The 21,735-nt window shown below is 44.7% G+C and overlaps 2 protein-coding genes across 2 annotated transcripts in view; both read left to right on the top strand.

Annotated features, from left to right (window-relative positions):
* Window positions 1-19,525, top strand: part of ABHD17C (abhydrolase domain containing 17C, depalmitoylase) — a 53,623-nt gene extending 34,098 nt beyond the window's left edge. The window contains exons 2-3 of the mRNA XM_053594242.1: window positions 14,245-14,424; window positions 18,044-19,525. Of these exons, the coding sequence (XP_053450217.1) occupies window positions 14,245-14,424; window positions 18,044-18,263 (400 nt within the window). The 3' untranslated portion in view covers window positions 18,264-19,525. The remainder of the gene's footprint in view (window positions 1-14,244; window positions 14,425-18,043) is intronic.
* LOC128587832 (actin, cytoplasmic 2-like) lies at window positions 7,029-8,906 on the top strand. Its single transcript, XM_053594241.1, has one exon. It carries the CDS (start codon window positions 7,049-7,051, stop codon window positions 8,174-8,176), a length of 1,128 nt encoding a protein of 375 aa, XP_053450216.1. The 5' UTR covers window positions 7,029-7,048; the 3' UTR covers window positions 8,177-8,906.
* Window positions 19,526-21,735: the final 2,210 nt, after the last annotated feature.

Below are 21,735 nucleotides of genomic sequence, written 5' to 3'. Positions count from 1 at the left end.
TCTAAAAGATGATTTTTGAAAAACAATAACATGAAGTAAGGATGTCAGGTTTTGTTCATTTTCACTTTGACACAGAGAAAGAGTATTGTAGGAGTAGAGAACAGTCTTGAATGTCAGAAGGATTACGGTTGTTTTTGAAGGGAAGTGTAGACCCGTCACAGAACCACCACTTTGAAAGGCATTTCAAACAGCTGGGATAGAATGAAGCATCAGATACAAGGGCAGGTGCTGTCTTACAGAAAGTTAGAGAATCTGATGTTGAGTCTGGAGATGGACAGACAGGGCTGAGTGAGGCTCTGTTGATGAGCCTGTGCTGCACTGCACCATGCCTTCCCCTAAGCTGTGTTTGCCAGCGATGCCCTTGTTATTCTCTGTGTGTTCTTGTCATTGTGCATGGGACCTGGACCTTCCAGTCCCAGAGCTTCTGCCGTCAGATGGACTCCTGTTACTCGTTACCTGGACTGATATTCACCATGCTGTTTCTTCTTCCAGCCCCTCATCCTGCTCTGCACCCTGTCAGAGGAGAGAGAGAAGGAGGAGAGCTCAGGGGCTGGGCCTTCTGGCAGAAAGTTTAAAAACTTTCAAGAAGATTTTTCTTTATGATTAACCCTGAGAGGTTGACTTTTGTGTGCCCGACTAGGACGTTCCACACTTGCCTGAAACTCAAGTAGATTCCCAAACTGAACTGATTTCTAATGAAACAAGCAAAAGGTCCAACTGCACATTATCTGTTCTCCAGATTCCCAATTTTTTGTGCCAGTTTTCTCAATGCTTACCCTATAGAATTGGTTTTGGATCTCTCTCCCTTCCCCACCACTACCTGCCACAGAGCCGCTCTATCTGCCTCCCACGAAGCACTACTGTTGCTGACGCTGCCTGTCTTCCCGCTGCCCAAACTTGCAGCCCACCTCCGTGTGGATGGGATCTTGTACACATTCCCAGACCCTTCCATACTCTGCCTGCTCCTCCTCGTCATCCCTGCTGCTGCCTAACAGGAAACCTCTGCTGCAGCTCCGTGTGCCCAGGAGGTCCCCTCGGTCCTGCAGCTGCCTTTCTTCTTGTTCTCAACATCCCCTGCCCTGCCCCCGCACCTTGACATTGGCGCTTCAGGCTCCACCTTCTGCACCAAGCTTCACCTGACTTCCCAGTCCCTGTTTTGATCATTCTCTTTGCTGTGCTTTGATGAACGTAGAGATCGTAATATTCTTTTGCCTCCATTTATGCTTGGTTTTAGTGTTTATTTCTTGGTTTGAGTCTCATTTCATTCTTTATTCCCTCAAAGACATGTAACCCAAGAGTATACGGTTTGTCCCATTACATTCAGTGTTCCTTGAAATGCCTGAGGCCACTTTGAACTGGTATGTTTTATTTTATGTTCCGTGTCCAGTCCCTTGACTGTGTTCAGGTTCTTAAAATTTCCAGGGCTTAGTTATACTTACCTAACTTGTAAGTGTCCCTTTTAACCAAATTAGTTGAAAATTAGAAGAAAGGAAACAGATACACGGCAGACATCACTAACCTTTAAACTTCTAAATTTTCTCCAGCAGTGTCAATGCGGCAGATACTTTAAAATGTACGTTTTTATTTTTATTTTTTGGCTTTCACCATTGGAGTTAACAACCAAGAGAAATCTGTTTGTCTTAGTAAAACACTGAAAAATGTTCTAAACCTGTAAAGGTATATTTTAAAAAAGACAAATGAGCGTGTTTGTGGTGATCACTGCTTTTTTTCTTTCCCTTTCTTGTGATTAAAATATAAAGCACTTGTTTATTAAACGTTGGCTATCGAAAGTAAAAGATTGGCTTACCATTTACATGCCCGAGGGCAGCAGTATCCCGTGTGGACTTCTGTGTTTTTTGGCAGACCATATTTATGCACCTGCTTCTGTACACAGTCAGTCCTTTTAACTGAGGCTTTGCTCTAAAGTTTATTATTTTATTATGTATATCTGAGGTTTAGATCTCATCCTTCCATTGACATTTATGCTACCTTGTCTATTTATCTTTGTCATATGTCTTAAGATATTTCCACTAGGAATTCTAGCTCTGAACTATTTAAAATGTTGACTTCACAGTTAACGTATCTATGCCACGTGTGTATCTCTGAAGATAAATGGGAGAATTCTTGACAAAGGACAAATTTGAGGCCCATTAACTTAGACAAGATGCCGTGTGTCTCCGGGAGGCTAGGCTTGTTCATGGATGTAGGAGGAAAAGAAAGCCTTACATTCAAACAAAAACAGATTTCAGCCTTGTAAGTGATCATTCCCCTGGGACATCATCTCCTTGGCAGTGTCAGCCCCGATCGTGGGGACTTCTTGCCTCAGCTGTCCCACTGGTCCTCGGCTGCAGGGAGCTTGAAGGCAATGTCTTCCATGCTGAGTGGTAACCGAAACCTACATTTGTAATGGTCAGCCTGTGCTCCATGTGACTTGTGACTGCAGAAAAGTGGCAGACCTCTGGAGAGGTAAAGAACAAACTTGGCGGTGTCCCAGGGATTACTAAACATGTCTCACTGCCTGTTACAGAGATTTGTTATTTAGGGTCAAGGCATCTCCCTGGTAAGAATGGAGAGACTTTAATTCCTTATGCCATTTTTTAAGGAAGTTCTATCTTGCCTAAGAGTAGCAGTGTTTATGTTCTTACTAAATAAGACAATTTTTTATGTATTAGCAAATTTTTGCTAATTTGCAAACTGGAGATTCTGTTCCTTTCTCGACCTTCACAAAGATGTTAAACTTTGAGTGGATTATATATCCATTGGAATGACAACTATGTCTGAAATTCAGTTTTAATTTGTTCAGAAATAGCCTTTGGCTAAAATCACATTCCATTCAAAGCCAGGGTGCCTCCGAGCTCACTGATCCCTGAGCTTGGGAATTGTTAACTGCCCCAAAGGGAGGTGCGATTTCCCCTGTGTGGCGCTTACAACCTCATTGGGTATTCCTTGTGGTGGTCAGTCACATACACCCTCTATCATTGACCCCTCAGGGGGAATGTCTCTGGAGAGCAAATTCTATTTGTATATAGGCTGGAGCAGGTAGGGGTAAGTGAATGAAGAGGTTGGACTGGAATAGACCTGACGGATCCCAAAGTTTGCTGGATGATAAAGGAGAGAGAACATTCCAGGCAGAGGGTGTTTACTAGCCAGTGAAGAGTCTCACCCATGGGAACAGAAGAGCCACTTGTGAAATTGGAATAGCCAGGTAGGGCCAGCCTGTGGAGGTTGATCTGAGGATGGGGACTTTCAGCCTAAGTACAGTGATTTGTGGAAGGGTTTGATCAGCAAAATAACATAATGAAAATTACCCGGCCTCCACTGCAGTATCTAATGGGAATGTAGAGGATGGAATGGAGGGAGAGCGCAGTGAGTATGGCAGCTCATGTAGATGGAACTGGAGGGAAAGCCAGTCTGGGCAGGAAGAGGCCTTGGGCCTTGGGCCTGGGCCATGATGGACCTTGGGGAGGAGGACAGAGGCAGGTGGCTGCTGAGCTGTCACAAGGTATGCCGTTAGCTTGAGTCAGGGCAGGGCAGTGGACTGAGACCAGGTCAGCAGTCAGGAACTAGGACACCTGCCTCCAAGTCAACCATGAAGCAATACATGGAAACCTAAAGGGTAGGATGGAGCCACTGGAAGTCCGAGCATCACGTAGAGGGATGTAGAAGTGGTCGTGGTGGTGGTGGTTGTGGTGGTGATTCCAGAAAGACCTCTGGGCGAAGGCCCTGGGTACTACAGTGGAGATGTTTACCACTGAGCAAACTGCATGCATTTGTACACTGAACGGACAGGCAGATCCTGATCACTTGGCCAGAGATGCTGCCGGATGCAGCTGACCACAGAGCAACAGAAGTGGCGTCTGGCATTAGGCTAGAATCCCAGCACTCTGCAAGGCTAAGGCGGTGGATGCTAGAGCTCAGGAGAGTAGTTCAGGACCAGCCTGAGCAAGAGCGAGGTCTCTGTACAAAAAATAGGAAAACTAGCCAGGTGTTGCGGTGGGTGCCTGTAGTCTTAGCTACTTGGAAGGCTGAGCTAGGAGGAGGATTGCTTGAGCCCAAGAGTTTGAGATTGCTGTGAGTTATGATGACGCCATAGCACTCAACCCCCTGGTGACAGAGTGAGACTGTGTCACAAAAAGAAAAAAAAAGTGGTGTAAGAAAAGAGATGGGTGTAGGAAACATCTCAAAGGTAGAAAGGGCAGAACTTAGTGAAAGTTCTACCTTAGAAAGGTAGAACTTAGTGACTAAGAATTTGTGAGGGACACAAGGGAGAGAGGGTGAAAAGTTCATGCTTGTTCTCAAGCCCATCGCTAGAAGGGTGCGGTGATGGGTAGCAAATGTGACGAGTCGGGTTTGGGAGGTGCTGGGTGTGAAGTGATGGCTCCAAGGGAGAGCAGAACAGATGAGATGCCAGGAGTGAGTACATAGGTTTAGCGAGCCTAGCCACCCATTTATTTTTTCAGCAAACATTGCACAGCTACTTTACCTCAGCCACTGTGCCACATGTGTCATCGGGTGAGCTCTGCAAGGAAATCACTTTGGAGATAAAAGATCCCAGAGAAGGATGGGGATTGAGCTTTAAGGATGCCCAGCTGTCCATCGGGTGTTAGAAGAGTGGGGAGCAAGCAAAGGAAACAGAAGAGAAGGCCTTGCTAATGGAGTCTGCAGGCCGCCTCTGTGTCGTCATCGGGAGCAGACATGCACTGAGCACTTTTTCCTGGTGCAGAAAGCACTTCGTCCCCCACGCTGTCCCTGACCCCTGGGCCCCACTGCCTGTGAGAATGCTCTCCCTCTGACTTCCAGGCTCCGTAGGTAACGACTCTGCTGAGCTGCCTCAGTCAGTGCCCTACATTTTGAGTTTTCTATTTTTTTTTTTTTTTTTTTTTTAAATCAGAGCCCATCCTGTGTGTCCCCTTACTCTGTGTCATTCACATATTCCTCTGAGCTTACCTGGCACTGCCTGAGTGCTCTTCCTGAACTCAAGTCTTTTTCCCTTGTGGGCTCTTTCTTCTTCCTTTTTACGCCGTGGTGCCCTGTCCCATTCTGGGGGTCTGTGTTCTGGCCCTGAGGCCCTGAGGCTGCGCTGGCTCCTGTCTGGCTACTAACCCTGTGTCCGGTCGGCACTGAAAATTGTTCCTTGCTTTTGTTTTCTAGCCCGCCCTTCCCACACTTGCAGACTTTCTGACCCTTCTGCTAACTTACCCCCCTCAGGTCTGCAGTTATCCTGACCTCATTGCTTACTCTGCTGCCTTCTCTCTGCTGGATCCACTTCAGCAGGATACTGCCCAGTGTGGTCCTGTAGAGTCTTTCTCCTGAGTTACTTCCCGAGTTCCTGGGAGGCAAGAAACACGTGTCCTAGTCTGAATGGGCTCTGAACCTTTCCTGTAGACTCCGATCAGAAACTTCTGGGTCCCTTCTTCTAGGCCACGCTTGCTATTCTGGCCATGTGGATGGAGGTATGGTTTCATGGTGGAAGAAGATAACCTCAGCTGTCTGTAACTTGCCTCCCTACCCTTTCTTCTGCAAATCCTCTCACCTAATAAATGATAAGAGAGAGAACATTCCAGGCAGAGGGTGTTTATGAGCCAGTGAAGAGTCTCACCCATGGAACAGAAGAGCCACTTGTCAAGTTGGAATAGCCAGGCAGGGCCTGACTGTGGAGGTTGGGAACTAGCAACATTGGGGTGGCCAGGGGGTGAAAGGGTTCTGGGGGTTGTATGGTGGGGCTGAAGATGGTGGGCTGTGTACAGGTGCAGAGACGTGAGGAACGGGATGCTGGCCGTTTGAGAAGTCCGAGAGAATAGAGGTCATGACCACAGTGAGGAAGGGATGGTGGGGAATTGGGGAGCAGAATGTGATCAGGAGATTGCGATCACCTTTTACGTGATGAGGTTACAGTGAAACTTGGGCCTCTTAGGGTTCTTTGACAACACTAGAGTCCTGTCTCCATGTCAAGACTTTCCATCTCAGATCCAGTCCTGAAGAAGTCTGAGTTCCCCCTTTGATCAGAGCATCAGAACCTCCCCCAGGAACCTGAGGGCCAACCGTAGCAGGCTGGGACTTACCATGGCGAAGTATTATGACACCCTGAATTTGAGGCCCTTATAAAATGCCTATGTTTTGTCTGGTGGGAGGAGAGCGGGCTTTCCCTAGAGAAGAATATGCAGACATTATCTACTTACGCATTTACGACCAGATTTCACAAAGCAGCCCAGGGAGACTCTGGTAAAAGCACATGCTATTGTTGACCCAGGGAAACTGATAAAAGCACATGCTATTGTTGACTGGGAGCAGGGAAGGTCCTCTGGCTACTAGCTTCACCGCCTTCATCTGTGACCTGATGTTCACACCTTGCTTCTCCGTGCCCCTCCTTACCTTTATATGTATGTCTTGACCCCCAGCGGGACTGTAAGCCCCTGAAAATCCCCAGACCTATTACATTCTTCTCTCTGTCCTCTGACGCTCTGTGTCTGGCCCTCCCGAGATGTGCAACAGCTGGTTTTTTAATACATTAAAAAAAGACCAAGACCTCCAGTGTGTGCCTGAAACCACAGATAATAGCGAATCCTGTGTACGCAGTAAAACTAGCGTGAATTTCTTTTTCCTTCTTCACAATTTCACAGACATTTTTACTGTAGGTCCTACCAATCTCAGCATGTGATTTTTTTTTTTTTTCTTAAGTAGAGAACTTTCACCTTTTTACTTCTACGAAGCACTTCCTGGCTCCTCTGTGGTCTCTCCCGATGGCCAGCATCACTACCCTGGCACTTCAGGGCCACTGTTATGTAAAGTAAGGGTCAGTGAACACCAGCGCCGCAGTCCTGCAGCCGTGGATCTGATACTCCATAAAGGTGGAACAGGAAGCTGTGGGATTTCATCACGCTACTCAGAATGGCACACAATCTAAAACCTATGAATTGTTATTTCTAGAATTTTTCATTTTGGGCCACCCAATTGACCATGAGTAGATGAAACCATAGAATGGGTCTCACTCGCTGCCACTGGCTTGTGCTGTGTGTTGTCCTGCCATTTTGCTGTTCCGTCGATTGCAATGGAAGAGGAAATTGCTGTGCTCGTTACTGATAATGGTTCCAGCATGTGCAAAGCTGGCTTTGCTGGGGATGATGCTCCCCGAGCCGTGTTCCCCTCCGTCGTCAGGTGCCCCCGGCACCAGGGCATAATGGTGGGCCTGGGCCAGAAGGACTCGTACGTAGGGGATGAGGCCCAGAGCAAGCGTGGCATCCTGACCCTAAAGTACCCTATTGAGCATGGCATTGTCACCAACTGGAATGACATGGAGAAAATTTGGCAGCACACCTTCTACAACGAGCTGCGTGTGGCCCCTGAGGAGCACCCGGTGCTGCTGACGGAGGCCCCCCTGAACCCCAAGGCCAACAGAGAGAAGATGACCCAGATCATGTTTGAGACCTTCAACACCCCGGCCATGTATGTGGCCATTCAGGCTGTACTGTCCCTATATGCCTCTGGGCGAACCACTGGCATCGTCATGGACTCTGGAGACGGGGTCACCCACACGGTGCCCATCTACGAGGGGTATGCCCTCCTCCATGCCATCCTGCATTTGGACCTGGCTGGCCGGGATCTGACTGACTACCTCATGAAGATCCTCATGGAGCGTGGTTACAGCTTCACCACCACAGCCGAGCGTGAGATTGTGCAGGACATCAAGGAGAAGCTGTGCTATGTCGCCTTAGACTTCGAGCAGGAGATGGCCACTGCTGCGTCTTCTTCCTCCTTGGAGAAGAGCTATGAGCTTCCCGATGGTCAGGTGATCACCATTGGCAATGAGCGGTTCCCGTGTCCAGAGGCGCTCTTTCAGCCCTCCTTCCTCGGTATGGAATCCTGTGGCATCCACGAGACTACCTTCAACTCCATCATGAAGTGTGATGTGGACATCCGTAAGGACCTGTACGCCAACACAGTGCTGTCCGGTGGCACCACCATGTACCCCGGCATCGCCGACAGGATGCAGAAGGAGATCACTGCCCTGGCGCCCAGCACCATAAAGATTAAGATCATCGCGCCCCCTGAGCGCAAATACTCGGTGTGGATCGGTGGCTCTATCCTGGCCTCACTGTCCACCTTCCAGCAGATGTGGATCAGTAAGCAGGAGTATGATGAGTCTGGGCCCTCCATTGTTCACCATAAATGCTTCTAAACGGACTGCAAGCAGACGTATAGCACCTGCTGCACGAGTTGGTTCAGAAGTACAGATCTGCTCCAGTGAATGCACACCTCACGCTGGCCTCAAGAAACTGGAATACGCCTTTGAAAAGAAATTGTCCTTGAAGCTTGTATCTGGTATCAGCACTGGATTGTAGAACTTGTTGCTGATTTTGACCTTGTATTCAAGTTTACTGTTCCCTTGATGTTTAATACCCTGTACGTGTCTTTGATTTAAACCCCTGAGAAGTGGCTCAGTCACCTCTGGCTGAGGTGTGAGAACGTTCTTTTGGAAGAGAAATCTGTGGCCTGGTGAATATGTGTGGCCAACATCTTCTCGATCTGTGCAGGGTATTAAGGCAGAGCTGACCATTCCAGATCTCCAGGGGCTGGCAAGATTCCTGACTACTTGTCACTTCTGTCTTGCCCGTCTAATAGGGTTGGAAAAGTCCAAGCCTTTGGGACCCAGTTTCCTTTCTTGCCTGATATTTTCCTGTCGGAATACCATGGGTGATTACTTGGCTTGAGTTGGAAGCAGTTTGCATTTACACCTGTAAATTTATTAATTCTTTTAATTTATGTAAGGTTTTTGTACGCAATTCTCAATTCTTTAAGAGATGACAAATTTTGGTTTTCTACTGTTAATGTGAAAACATTAGGCCCCAGCAACACGGTCATTGTGTAAGAAAATAAAGTGCTGCAGTAAACAAAAAAAAAAAAAAAAAGAAACCATAGAAAGCAGAACTGCAGATTGGGGGGTGGGGGGCATTTACTGTGGGAACTGGCTGGTGTGATTATGAAGGCTGATGAGTCCCACCGTCTAACTTTTATAAGCTGGAGATTCAGGGAAGCCAGTGGTGTAATGCAGTCCCACTCTGAGGGCCCGAGAGCACAGAGGAGCCAATGGTGTGACACACTGGACTTGGAGGCCAAAGGCTTGAGAACCAGATGGGGCCCAGGGGATGGTGGATGCAGGTATAAGCCTCAGACTCTGAGAAGCAGGAGCTCCAGTGTCCGAGGGCTGGGGAGATGGATGTCCCAGCTCAGGAAGAGAGGATTCCTCCTTCCTCCTCCTGATTATTCTGTCTGGGCCCTCAGTGAATTGAGTGATGCCTGTTCACACTGGCAAGCGCATCTTCGTTGCTCAGTCTACTGATTCAAGTGCTAATCTCTTCCAGAAACCCCACAAACACACCCAGAAATAACGTTTTACCAGCTATGTGGACATCTCTTAGCCATCACAGCTGGCATAAAGTTAATAGTTGAAGTCATGGGGTTAAGTGACGTCATCCAGAGAGGAAATCTGAGAGCCTGATAGGAAGGCAACATCGTGGAAAACATGAGCCAGTGCAGGGGACTGAGCCCATCTGCCACAGGGAGCAGGAGGACAGCCCAAGGGTGGCTCAGTGTTCAGAGCTGAGGAGTGAATTTTAAGAAGAAAGGTATCATTCTCAGTGTAGACTGCCAAGGAGAGGGTGAATTGCAGGAGATGCCAGAAAGAGCTGGGGGACCGGGGACAGCTAAACTAGCAGGTCAGAGGACATGGTGGGGGCCGCAGGTGGATTTCATGGGCCTTAATGTTGAGTGTGTGAAAGGGTAGGGGGGTGGGATGTGGAGGGGCAAGATGGGGCCATCGCCCAGGGAGCGCATACCAAGACAGGTCCTTTCTCAGATTCAGAGACTTGGGTTCTGTAGTGCTGAGAAAATAAAGATTGCAGTTTGTGAGGGGGTGGAGGAGAGTCTCAGAGTCCTGGAGTGGAAGGTTAGCCCTGGTGTGAGGACACAGTATTTCTGCACATGCCAGGGAGCAGGGAAAAATGGGACTGTGGGGTTGCCCAGGACCCCTGCAGCCACCCCCAGTGTCTGTGCTCTTACAGTATAATATTTGGGGAGGAGGGACACTGAACTTTCCCAACACTACCTAGGGATGGAGAATACTAAGAAAGGGCTGTGTGGGCCCTGTTGCCTCCTCTGTCTTACCCATGAAGGTGCTGCTTGCTAGAAGGAATCCCGTTCAACCTTTTGACACTGTGATACCCCCTCAAAATAGCGAATCATAATTTAAAATCCAAAACTCCTGTACAAATACTACTTCTATTTCTCCTGTACTGTTTCTGACTGCCCCAGAGCTACTATCTTGTTCAGATTGATCAGGTTTAACTTCTGTTTTATTTCAAAGGAAGAGTTTTAGACTTTGGGCTGATGATGCTTTTGAGAAAGTGCTTTTCACTTGATCCTGCTACCTTTTTTTTTTTTAAAGCTGTAATCATAAGCTGGCCTTTGTTTCACACCAACTTACTAACGTAGATTCCACTCACTCTTTCTCTCTGACTCTTTTTTTATGTAATTTATTTTGAGAACTAAAGCAGCTTTAGGAATTGGTCCAACCCTTTTTGCCCATTGTCAACCAGCATAAAGTTTGAAGAATCCACACACTCTGCTGAATTAGAATTTGAAAATGGGTAGTGCCTGTGACTCAGTGAGTAGGGCGCTGGCCCCATATACCGAGGGTGGCAGGTTTAATCCCGGTCCTGGCCAAACTGCAACAAAAAAATAGCCAGGCATTGCGACAGGCACCTGTAGTCCCAGCTACTTAGGAGGCTGAGGCAAGAGAATCGCCTAAGCCTAAGAGCTGGAGGTTGCTTTGAGCTGTGATGCTACAACGCTCTACTGAGGGTGATAAAGTGAGACTCTGTCTCTTAAAAAAAAAAAAAAAAGAATTTGAAAATGGGGAGCCAGGTAATTTACATTAAAATAAGTAAGATACACTGGTTTCCCAAGTACTTCAGATACTTCTCAGAACCTTGGCAGAGAGATCTCCAGTCTTCTACTTTGATGGGGAAAACTATCTTACTGGTACAATGAAAAGACTGCTTCATTGGCCTGCAAAAAAGGTATTACTGGAACAGAGGCCTCCCGGTTCTCCTGAAGATCTTGGTACCTTCACAGAATTACCACCTCCCCAACTCCTCATTTCCTCTCAGCACAGTAAAGACTGGGAAAAGTGAAAAGTCCGTAACACAGTGCTAACAAGTCTGAGCCTTTGGCCAGCATACGAGTTTTCACAAATACGTGAACACTGGCAGTTAGCGGCAAGCTTACCTTCTCTATGCAAAAAGGACCAGCAATGTTGCTTGTTTTTTACCCCCAACAAATCACTACCTAATAACCAAAGGAAATTAGGAATGAAAATTTGAAAGAAGAAAAACTCTCAGTCTCATCACCTGAAAATAGGTAACCATTCTTACTGACGTTATTTTCATTTACTGCTGTCAAGTCTCTTTTCCATAGATAGAGGGTTTTGGGTTTTTTTAAGAAACATAATTGTGACCCTGGGTTTGGAGGCTGCTTTGTATTGAACATTTTAACATTAGTTTTCCCCCATATCAGTGTTTTACGAAACATGGTTTTTAATGGTTTCATGTTTTCTTACTGCTTTATTTTTAGCACAAAATCTACTGTGAGTCCTAACGGTTTTGTGAGGGCTGTCTCTGTATCTGAAGTATCTGGTGAACTTTGAAAGAATTTTTTTTTTGTCATGAAATATAACCGCCATACAGAGAAGTTCTTGTCCAATTAATGACTTATAAAAGGAACGCCTATGACAAAAGGTAGCCTGAACCAGCTTTCTACAGCCTCCAAAGAACCTGCTTCTCCCCAGTGACAACCCTTCCCCTTCCTGTCTGTGATTACATCCTCACTCTAACCAATTCATTTCCTTGGTTTTCCTTGTAGGTTTACTACCCAATTAAATATTCCCACAGTGTTCAATTTTGGTGGATGTAAATTTTTTGTGAATGTTGTCATACAAAGTGCATTCGGTTGTGTCAGCCTCTTTTCTTGACAGCGTGTCTTGCAGATGCGTTGGTGTGGTCTGCAGCACGACCAGCCTGCAGTTTGTTACTCTGCTGTTGATACACCTTAGTGCTGTCTCCACCGTGCAGACATGCGCCCCACAGTAGTCTGCGTATACTTCCAGTGTATAGAAGCACTTATTTCTGTCGTGAATATACCTTAGAGTAGAATTGCTAGGTCCCTGGGAATGTGTTAATATATGTTCAGTTTTACTGAATATTGCCAAGCTTTTTCCAAAGTGGTTCTATCAGCTTACTCGCCCGTCAGCAGTGAAGGAGCGTTCCTGTTGTTTCCATCCTTGCCAGACTTGGTGTTTCAGACTTTTAAATATGAGTGTGTGGAGTGTCATTATTATTTTAATGTGCAGTTCCCTCTTTACTAATGAAGCGAGTAACTCTGTTCTTTCTTCTCCCTTCCTTCCTCCCCCTTTGCTAGCACTTCCACTCTCCCACTCCCCCCCTTTTGCCATTTAATTTCTTTTATGAAATGCCTATTTTGTAGCATTCTTTTTCTTGTTTGTTTGTCTTATTGATTTGCAGTGGCTCTTTACATATTCTAGTTCTAAGCTCTGTGTTGGTTATGTCTGTGGCAAATATCTTTTCCCACTTGACTACTTGCCCGTATACTTCCTTAATGGTGTTTTCTGATGACCTTGGACACTCCAGTGGCCTTTATCTTCTCCTGGATGGGCTCTAACCCATGAGCTTCCCATTGAAGTTCTCCCAGCTGCGTCTCTGCTCCCCAGCTGCCATGCTGTGTGCCCTGTGCTGCTCCATAAGCCAGGCCTTGCCTCTCCAGGGGTTGGGGCCCTGTCTGCCCTCATGGCACAGCCCAGGCACAGCTTTTTAGAAAGCATGTCTCAGTGCTTGCTTGCCAGGAAGAGCCACTCCCTCCCCAAATTCCTTCTTAAGGGCCCCCATATTCCTGTGAAGTTTTATGGAGCAAGAGGGGAAGCTGGACTGAAATCCTGCCATCCCCCTCCACAGTGGATTGATTGTCCTCCTCCCTGGAGGCAGCCGGCAGAAAGCATTTCTTGTTGCCCTGTAGGCTGCAGGAGTTTGGCTCCCAGTCTTCAGCTTTCCCAGATAACCTCACGTTGTTTCCCCAGGTGTACACTCCCACACTATGTGATAGTGTCACACTTTTCCTGTGTTCTTGTCCTTGTCTGACTTTTTAATTTTTGTCCATCTCTTGAGTATAAAATAATAACCCACAGATTTAATTTGCATCTTCATGTACTAGGGAGACTGAGCATCACATGTGCTTGTGTGTGTGTTGGGCATGTGTGTTTTTTTCTTCTACGCTGTGTCTTCATCTCTTTTGCCTAATTTTCTTTTTCATTTCTAGGCACTCTTTATATATTCTAAATATCCTTTGTAGGTTGATAAAAGAGCACATATTTTTCTGGGTCTCCTTCTGTTTTGTTCTGTCAGCAGATGTAGGGTGCTACAGGGGCCACTGCGCTTTACTTCCCAAGAGAAAGAGGAGAGGGAACCAGGAGAGCACACTGCCCCCTTTAAAGCTGAGGCCTGGAGGTGGCCCACGTCCTTTCTGCTGATGTCTGTTTGGCCAGAGTTTAGTTCTCTGGGCATATCAGGCTGGAAAATGAAGCCTGTATTCTATGCAGCCTTGTACCCAACTAAAAATTGAAAGAGAATGATTTGGATACCATTGATAGATTGAAAGACTTGGAAGGGTTTAGCCCCATGAAGAGGCTAAAGAAAATATAGTTTTCTCCAAATTCATGGTCTCCTAGTAAACTTTTTTTCTGGTAAATATTCATACCTTTCGTCATTAGCACTTCACTCGAAGAATTGTTAATATTACAATTTGCTATCAACCTGCTTTTGTTTTTACTTTAGAAATGTATATGTGCTTATCAGAGCAAATATAAAGAGAGAATAATGGGAAATAGATGACTTGATAGCTACTGAATTAAAATGTATTTAGGTAATCAGCCAGAAAAAATTACTGTGTTAATTCCTTCTATAAATCTTATGGAAGACAGAATCTTAGTCACTTGCTACTGAAATAGGCTCCTAACATTTGGTTTTCTCAGGTTCATATTCATCTTAAGCTACGGTGTACACATTGGGTGATAATGGCTTTAAGCTGGTGGATGGTGGGAGTTTTGTGGGTTTACGATATTAGGTGTTTCCCCTCTCTGTCTTCATTGTTAGCTTATCATACAACCTCTGATTTCTCCAGGTATGGAGTCAGTCCCGAGAACATCATCCTCTATGGTCAGAGCATCGGGACAGTCCCCACTGTAGACCTGGCCTCCCGATACGAGTGCGCAGCTGTAATTCTCCATTCCCCTCTGATGTCTGGTTTGCGCGTGGCTTTCCCAGATACCAGGAAAACATACTGCTTCGATGCTTTCCCTAGGTAAGTCCACATGTGTGCAAGTCAGTGCTGATTAGCCAGTGACCACGTTCCGATCTGATGCTGTTGTTAGCTGTGTGCCCCTCACAAACACTTAGTGAATACACCTGCGTGCCAGAGCCAGTGCTGGGAAGTGCATATGACACAAACACTGTCCAAAGAAAATCTCCTAAGAAAATCTCCCAAATGTTGTATAAGGATCTGACGCATGCTGGCGCCTAGGATTAATTGATTCAGCTGTCCTAGGCAGGGGAAAACAAAACAAAACAACATGTCCATGTTCTAAAGAAAATAGTTCAAAATTCGTTCATTTATTCAGAGGGATGGCTATCATCGAATCCCAAAAAGCTATGTGTAGTATGTGTGGCAAGGCAGCTAGCAGTGAGCTACACACACCAATAAAAACTGCCAGCAGGCACAATTTTGAGCTTTCTCTTACGTTGTTAGTCAGACAGCACAGCTAAGGTAGACGGTCCTGGGCTTGCTTAATCTTACCATAAATAGAATGAAAAAGCCAAAGGGAGTTACTAGCAAGCCAGGTTTTGGTCTTTGGTAAGTATTACAAATGTATAAACCCACCTGCCACCTGTCTCACCCAGCTCTGCCACTTTGACTGGAAACCCTCAACCCTGCAGAAGTGCCCCCACACACCCAGGGAAGCCGAGCAGGGGAGAGCCCAACATGCCTGGGATGTCCACCCGCAGAGCCCCCACCAACTTTGCCCCTGCTGTGCCTATTCCTCCCCACCCCCCCAACAGAAGGAAGTAAAATACCCTGGAACTGCAAAAGGGATAAGCATGCTGATTTCTGGAGTACCTTCCTTTGAACATGTCTACGTTGGTTTTTTTTTAAAAACCTAAGATGAGAAAAGTATTTTTAATAAAAAGTATTTGGTTCCAAAGCTTTCCCCATGGCACATTGCTAAAGTGGTCTAATGTGGGGAGGCTGGCTCATGCTGCCATTATATTGAGAAAAGCTCAGCAGAAATATTGTACAGTTTTAGGGTTTTGATTGACCTGTTAATTGCTAACATTCTGCTATTGCCTGGGGTAAAAAAAGAACATCGTTTGATTACATAAAGATCTGTTACCCAGACTGTCTGATTTCACAGGAAGAAACATGTTACCACCTCAGGTAAACTTTAATTCTGTGCACTTTGTACCAGGATTCAATGAAACTCAGTTTCATGGGAAAGTTGTACTGCAGATTTCTAGTGGTGTGGCTGGGAATGCTAATGTGCATCTCAGATGTGGCCTGATTTCTGCTGAATTGGTAATGAGAGGCCAGTTTGCTGAAAGAGATACTCGGCATGTTTGTGGGAAGCAATGCTAGGAGTTACCCTGGCAACAGAAATGAACAGTTTTTCCCCTGGCTTTTGAATTAGAATATACCTTGAAATACTGCCATGACAACTAATTGCAACTTATTAATTAATAGCAAATTGACAATTAATCTTGTGCTGAGTTTACCTGACAGCCAGGCTACGCATTTCATGCTCAGTTCCCCCCGCGCCCAACCCCAGTCTTCACATCAGCCTTAGAAGGTGGTCTGACTGCTATGCTCACTGTACAGGTTAGGACGCTGAGGCTTAGAGATTAATTAAGGTTGGTGAACCTGAGACAGCAAAAAGAGATGACTCATCATATTCAGTACCGGGCATCATTAATATGATAGATTTCAAACCAGTACTGGTTGCATGATTTTCGTCATTAACTGGACTCAGTAAACTTTGACTTGTGGTGTCCATTGGTACCAAAGGGCAGAATTGTCTCTGTACGCCTCTCCTTAAGCGAAGATACATTCCCATTTCCTCTAAGTAATAAAGAAATAAAGAGAGCATTGTTTCATTTGAGATTTATTTTCTTTTGCCGCCTTTTCATTTTGGATCAGATGATGGCATTTAATTTCACTTCCAGCCTCCAGCCAGCAGAGATTCTCTTAAATTTGTGCTGTGGAACATGGTCCCAGGCCCCTTGTACTGTAGAGTAAATATCTTTTTAACTGAGTGTAATTGAACTCTTTTAAAGTCACTTTAAAATTAAATATAGGGAGAAGTAGGATTCCAAATAAGACTTCTAATCTGCATAATTGAATACTGCCACAGATGCTCTGATCTTGGCAGATTACATGGCTGAAGAGGTTTTGCAGTTTTTCCGGGATGTTGTAAAGTAGTCTGCAGCTTCGTGAGTTGTTCATATAGGCTAGATGACAGTTGTTTGCAGGTCTTCAGAATGTATGATGGGCATTAGAGCTCTTTGTTATCCCTGTGACCTCATGCCCATTGTGTAATGCTCTCTCTGCTCCAGGCCCCTCCCTGATGAAACAGAGGTGGTCATCCCCCCACCCCCCACCCCCTGTGTTTCACTGATGATTAGTCGTGACTGTATGACGTACAGAGCACCCAGCTGCGGTAAATGTTTAATAAAGGTTAGCTATTACTTGAAACAAATAGATGCCCGCAAATAATGCCAATTGTTTTTTTTTTTTAAAATAACTTTAACTAGGATTAAATTTGGGAAGAGAGGTAAACTACAGGAGGCCCTTTGGCAGGAGGGGAGGGAGGGAGAGAGAGAGAGACATCCAGTTTTCCTGATTTATTCATGGATGAAATGATTATTATATCTATGTCAGAGAAGCCACCTACATACCCAACACGAAATGCTTAGAGTCTTTGGAATTCCTCTTTGGGATATACTTTCAGAGCCTAAAGCACATTTTTTTGAAGATCCTCAAATATTCATTTTTTGAGAGTAGATTTGATTTTTGTAGATAGAAGTCATTTGGAGTCCAACATAGGTATTAAATTAAATTTTTAAACTAAATAGTACAGTTTTTATTTTAAAATTTAGGCATTAGCTTTTAAAACATTCATTTAAGATATGTTAAGTACTGGCCCACTTACTTTTTCAAAAAATTCTTTGAAAAATATGAATATGTCAAAAATAGTTATTGGTTTGATAATCATGCTCTTAAGAATTCTGTTATTAATGAAATACTTTAAGAAAACACAACTGCTAAATGCAGTATGGTATTCTTGATGGCTCCCGGAAGAGAAAAAGGACAATTGATGGAAAAATGAGTGAAATTCAAATAAAGTATGGCATTTAGTTAATTGTAATGTACTGACACTGGTTTCTCAGTTTTTGACAAATGAGTCCTAGTAATATATACTGTTAGCCCACAGGAAATGAGTCAGGAGTATATAGAATCTCTGTATTGTCTTTGTGCCTTTCCTGCAAATCCAAAGGTATTCTAGCTGGAAAAGTTTGTTTAAAAAAGAAAAATTAATTACTAGAAAAAAATGAGAGAATAAAAGGTAGTCCATCGTCACGTGTCAGTGCGGGCTCGTCAGCTGTGACAAATGTCCACTCTGCCACTGATCCCCATTAGACCTGGTGGGGATCTGACAGTGAGGGAGACTGGGCAGGTGGGGGCGCCCATGAGGAATCTCTTTCTCTCAATTTTGCTGTGAACCTGAAACTGGTCTAAGGAAGCAAAGTCTTTAATTTAAAATAAAACAAAACAAAACCCAGCGTTAACGTCCTTGCGTATGGATGTTAATTGGCCTGTCCTGAAGTGTGACTGAGGAGTCTTTTCTACCCCTTTCCCTTCTGTTTTGCAGCATTGACAAGATCTCTAAGGTCACCTCTCCTGTGTTGGTCATTCACGGGACAGAAGACGAGGTCATCGACTTCTCCCATGGCCTAGCCATGTATGAGCGCTGTCCCCGCGCTGTGGAGCCCCTCTGGGTAGAAGGGGCTGGGCATAATGACATAGAGCTTTACGCACAGTACCTAGAGAGACTAAAACAGTTCATAGCTCACGAACTTCCTAACTCCTGAAGATGACAACTTGATTTTACCTCATTTACTGTGAACGGAAGAGCCCTCTGGTTTGCACATGCTTTAACTGGATAGCTGTAATGGATTCATAACCACAAAGAAGTGCCCAGCCTTTAGGGTGTTCTTATCAAAGAGCTGACAAAATCTCAGTCTTCTGTAGCTAGATATGGTTCTACTAATTCACACAACGCATTAAACTGAGCAGTCATGACTCCCAGCTTCATTGCCTTGCAGGAGTGGGAATGAGAGCTGAGTGTAGGGACAGTTTTCCGGTGCTGTGTGAAGTATGCTCCCCTGTTTCCATCCTACCATCATTTCTGACTCATTTATGCAGGATGCAGCTCTGTCCCCACCTGTGTCCTCCGTATTTGATGTGCAGCTCTCTTTCAGCCACAGGACTCATGGGTTCAATCCATTTGTGAAGCTGTGATAGTGTAACTGGAAAGTACTGTGGTGAAAATTCCTTTGTTAATTTCTGTTACCATGCTGATCTTTCCCTAGAGAAGTAAACTGAAGGGTAATTTACTGGATTTATCATGAACAGCTTCATCAACTGTACCCATATAAATATAACTGGAATATTCTTAAAAGAAAACTAGGGGGTTTTTTAAGTGTAAATTTATTACTAGCCAACAGAGTTTTAATATTTTGATTGTCTGGTTGGTTTAACAAAGAGCCTAGCCGACTTACCTTCTCTAAATCCTCCTCCTCGTAAGGCTTTTTTAAAGTACTGTACATATTTGCAATCACATTGTGCATAGATTCTTAATGGGTAGTTTTCTTTTGTCAGGATACAACAATGAACTGCTAAATTCCTCGTTTGTAATATAAATGATTGAATACATTTTGTTAATATGTTTTTATTCCTATGTTTTGCTATTAAAAAAATTTTATAACATTTCCAAGACAAAAATTCCAAGTTTATGCTTTGAAGAATTTATGTAATTAAAATTTCACTGAACTAATCTTTTTAGTTTAGGAGTTATTTGGGTTTTGACACTGGAGTTGCACCAAGTAAGCATCAGAAATGTAAGATGCTTGAAATTGCTACACTACTTGTATTGGTTGGGGGTTTGGGGTTTTTTTTGGAGGGGGGGGGTCTTTGGTTTTATTTTAATTTTATTTTCAAATTTCAAAGCCTTAAATGTACTGTAAGCCTCAGATTGTTGTACAACTGGATTGTGGTTGATTGCCAGTTTGTGTACCGTTGCTTGGAGGCAGCACAGTGGTTGGTGACGGAATAAAGGATGCATGGATCAGAATGTGGGAGTGTGCCCAGTTTTTTCTTCATCTCTCCATCAAAGAAAATAGTGAATAAGAGAGCAATTTTTTATCTTACTTTAAGAAGAAACTCTTGCAGTTTACGAACATGTAGATGCTTTTGTTCTGTAACGGACCTTTGGAAGAAGCCAAGATATAAAACACGCAGCAGTAGAGTGCAGATGGGTAAGTAGAGTACATAGTGGATTCTGGCTGCAAAACAAAACCAGTGAAGGCAATCTCATTGGAACTGGCTAGGAGGGAGAATGGTGCCTGTGTCCCTGGGAAGCCCAAGTCAAGTGTGTCCTATAGTGTTTTCAGCCCCTTGACCACCTGACCAGAAAAGAGCAACCAAGCGATGATGGTTTGAACTCTTAGAACACACTCTCCTGAGCGTGCCCAGGGGAGATGCTGGTGGCAGGGGAGGTATAAGGACGTAGATGTCTGCACCTGTTAATGTGTGCACACGTGCATGTGCAGGCCACTTCCTGATCTTGAACTGGGTGAGTGGGTTGGGCTCACCTGAGAGGGGCGTCCACAAAGCTCCAGAGGTGAGGTCTGTCTCAGATTCCTATCCTAGACGGGAAAGAAGCACAACCAATGTCCTGTTTGGGGCTGGAGAGCAGTGGACTGAGATTGCCAAAAACAAGATTTCTCATTCTGTGCGCTGCTTGCACCTTCTGTAACCAGTTCTCCTTTTTTCTCGTAGCTATTCAGTAAATTTCCTTTTCCCAGCCAAATTTCAGCAATGTTAATAGGAAATTGTAAGCCCTTTCATTGACTTGTATCCATTTGAAGCAGCTTGTGCTTTCTTAAAACAGAGGCAAGGGGGTTTTGTTCACCTTTTGACAGAGTTTGACATGAGGACAGCATTCTTCTGAGGCTGGCATGAGCTGAACGGTGAGAATCCCAGGGCAAGAACCTCAAGGGACTTCTGAAGGTCGGCCTTGCTGAGCTGCAGGCTGTTTTGGTCAGACCTGGACATAACCCCAGGGTTCGGTCTTCACTAGGTGGGAGCTTGTCCTCTGGGTCACTCACTATTTCTTCTACCTGCGCAAGAGGAAAAAGTTAAGTGGCTCCTGGAATCCTTGCAGAGTATAGAGAAAGATACCTGTATTATTTGTAATATATGAATTTATGCTTTTTACACTTACAAAAATCCTTTTATAGCTATTAAAGGCCTGGAAATAACATTTAGAGAAGGATATTGTGACCATATTATCATTCATTGTGGTGATTATGATTATGTATTATGGCCCTTAAAATTAAGCAAAGTAATACAAATTTGGATCAGTCATTATAATCACAGGAAAAATCCCGAATCCTAATTTAAATCATTGCTGTTGTGTCCTTTGAAAACCCAGAGAATAGAATGATTATTACTATCTCAAAATAGAAAAAGTGTCTTCTGTTTAAAAATAAAAACTTGTAAGCAGTCCCATTTAAGACTGAATTCAAAATGTGAGACCATCGATCCCTCAGGGGGCAAATGAATTGTCAAGATGCTCCTTTTGGGAACATTTCTCTGATTCTTGATGTGTGGAGGAGGAATGTAGAATCTACAGTCTATAGACTTGTGAGCCTCCAGGAAATGATCACAAGTGTGTTATGTTTGAAGAGAACAGGGCAGGCCATATTGAGTTGATTTGAGGGGCCGTTTTGGGCTCACAGTGAAAATCAAATCGCCCCTTTCTTGGTGCACGTACTTTGTGTAGGTCACCTGCCAACCTCTGCTCCTCCTCAGAACTAGGACTCAAAAATACAGACATACACATGCAGTGTCTTATAGTCCAGGTGAGCCTGTAAAGCAGTGGTTCTCAACCTTCCTAATGCTGTGGCCCTTTAATACACTTCCTGTGGGTCGCAACCCACAAGTTGAGAACCTCTGCTTTAAAGAGAGGGGATTGGGACCATAGACTGGGTGATTTTGACTTTGTTCCCGGATTTCTCTGGAGCTCTGAGATGTTTTTCCTTACCTCACTTGGGTAGTATAAACAGTAAATAAGAATAGCTGTGCAAGTGCTGCCCATATCCTGCTGGAAATTGTATTGCTGGCAGCAGAGTTGCCGGAATTCTCAAAAGAGAATAGACCAGTAACATTTGAAGAACTGGAAAGTCAAAAAGAGTTAAATTATCTTCAAAGAAGTATACTAGGCCCAAGCAATAATTGTAAGGATAAGTTCTTTCAAACTATTAAGAAACAGTTAATTCG

Source organism: Nycticebus coucang, chromosome 6 (genome assembly GCF_027406575.1).
Source record: "Nycticebus coucang isolate mNycCou1 chromosome 6, mNycCou1.pri, whole genome shotgun sequence".
Lineage (NCBI taxonomy): Eukaryota > Metazoa > Chordata > Mammalia > Primates > Lorisidae > Nycticebus > Nycticebus coucang.
The sequence above is the reverse complement of the archived record's forward strand: the minus strand, read 5'-3'. Positions and strand labels throughout refer to the sequence as shown.

What these genes read in the sequence shown, in the direction of transcription:
- LOC128587832 (XM_053594241.1), top strand. Translation starts at nt 7,049, where the DNA reads ATGGAAGAGGAAATTGCTGTGCTCGTTACTGATAATGGTTCCAGCATG.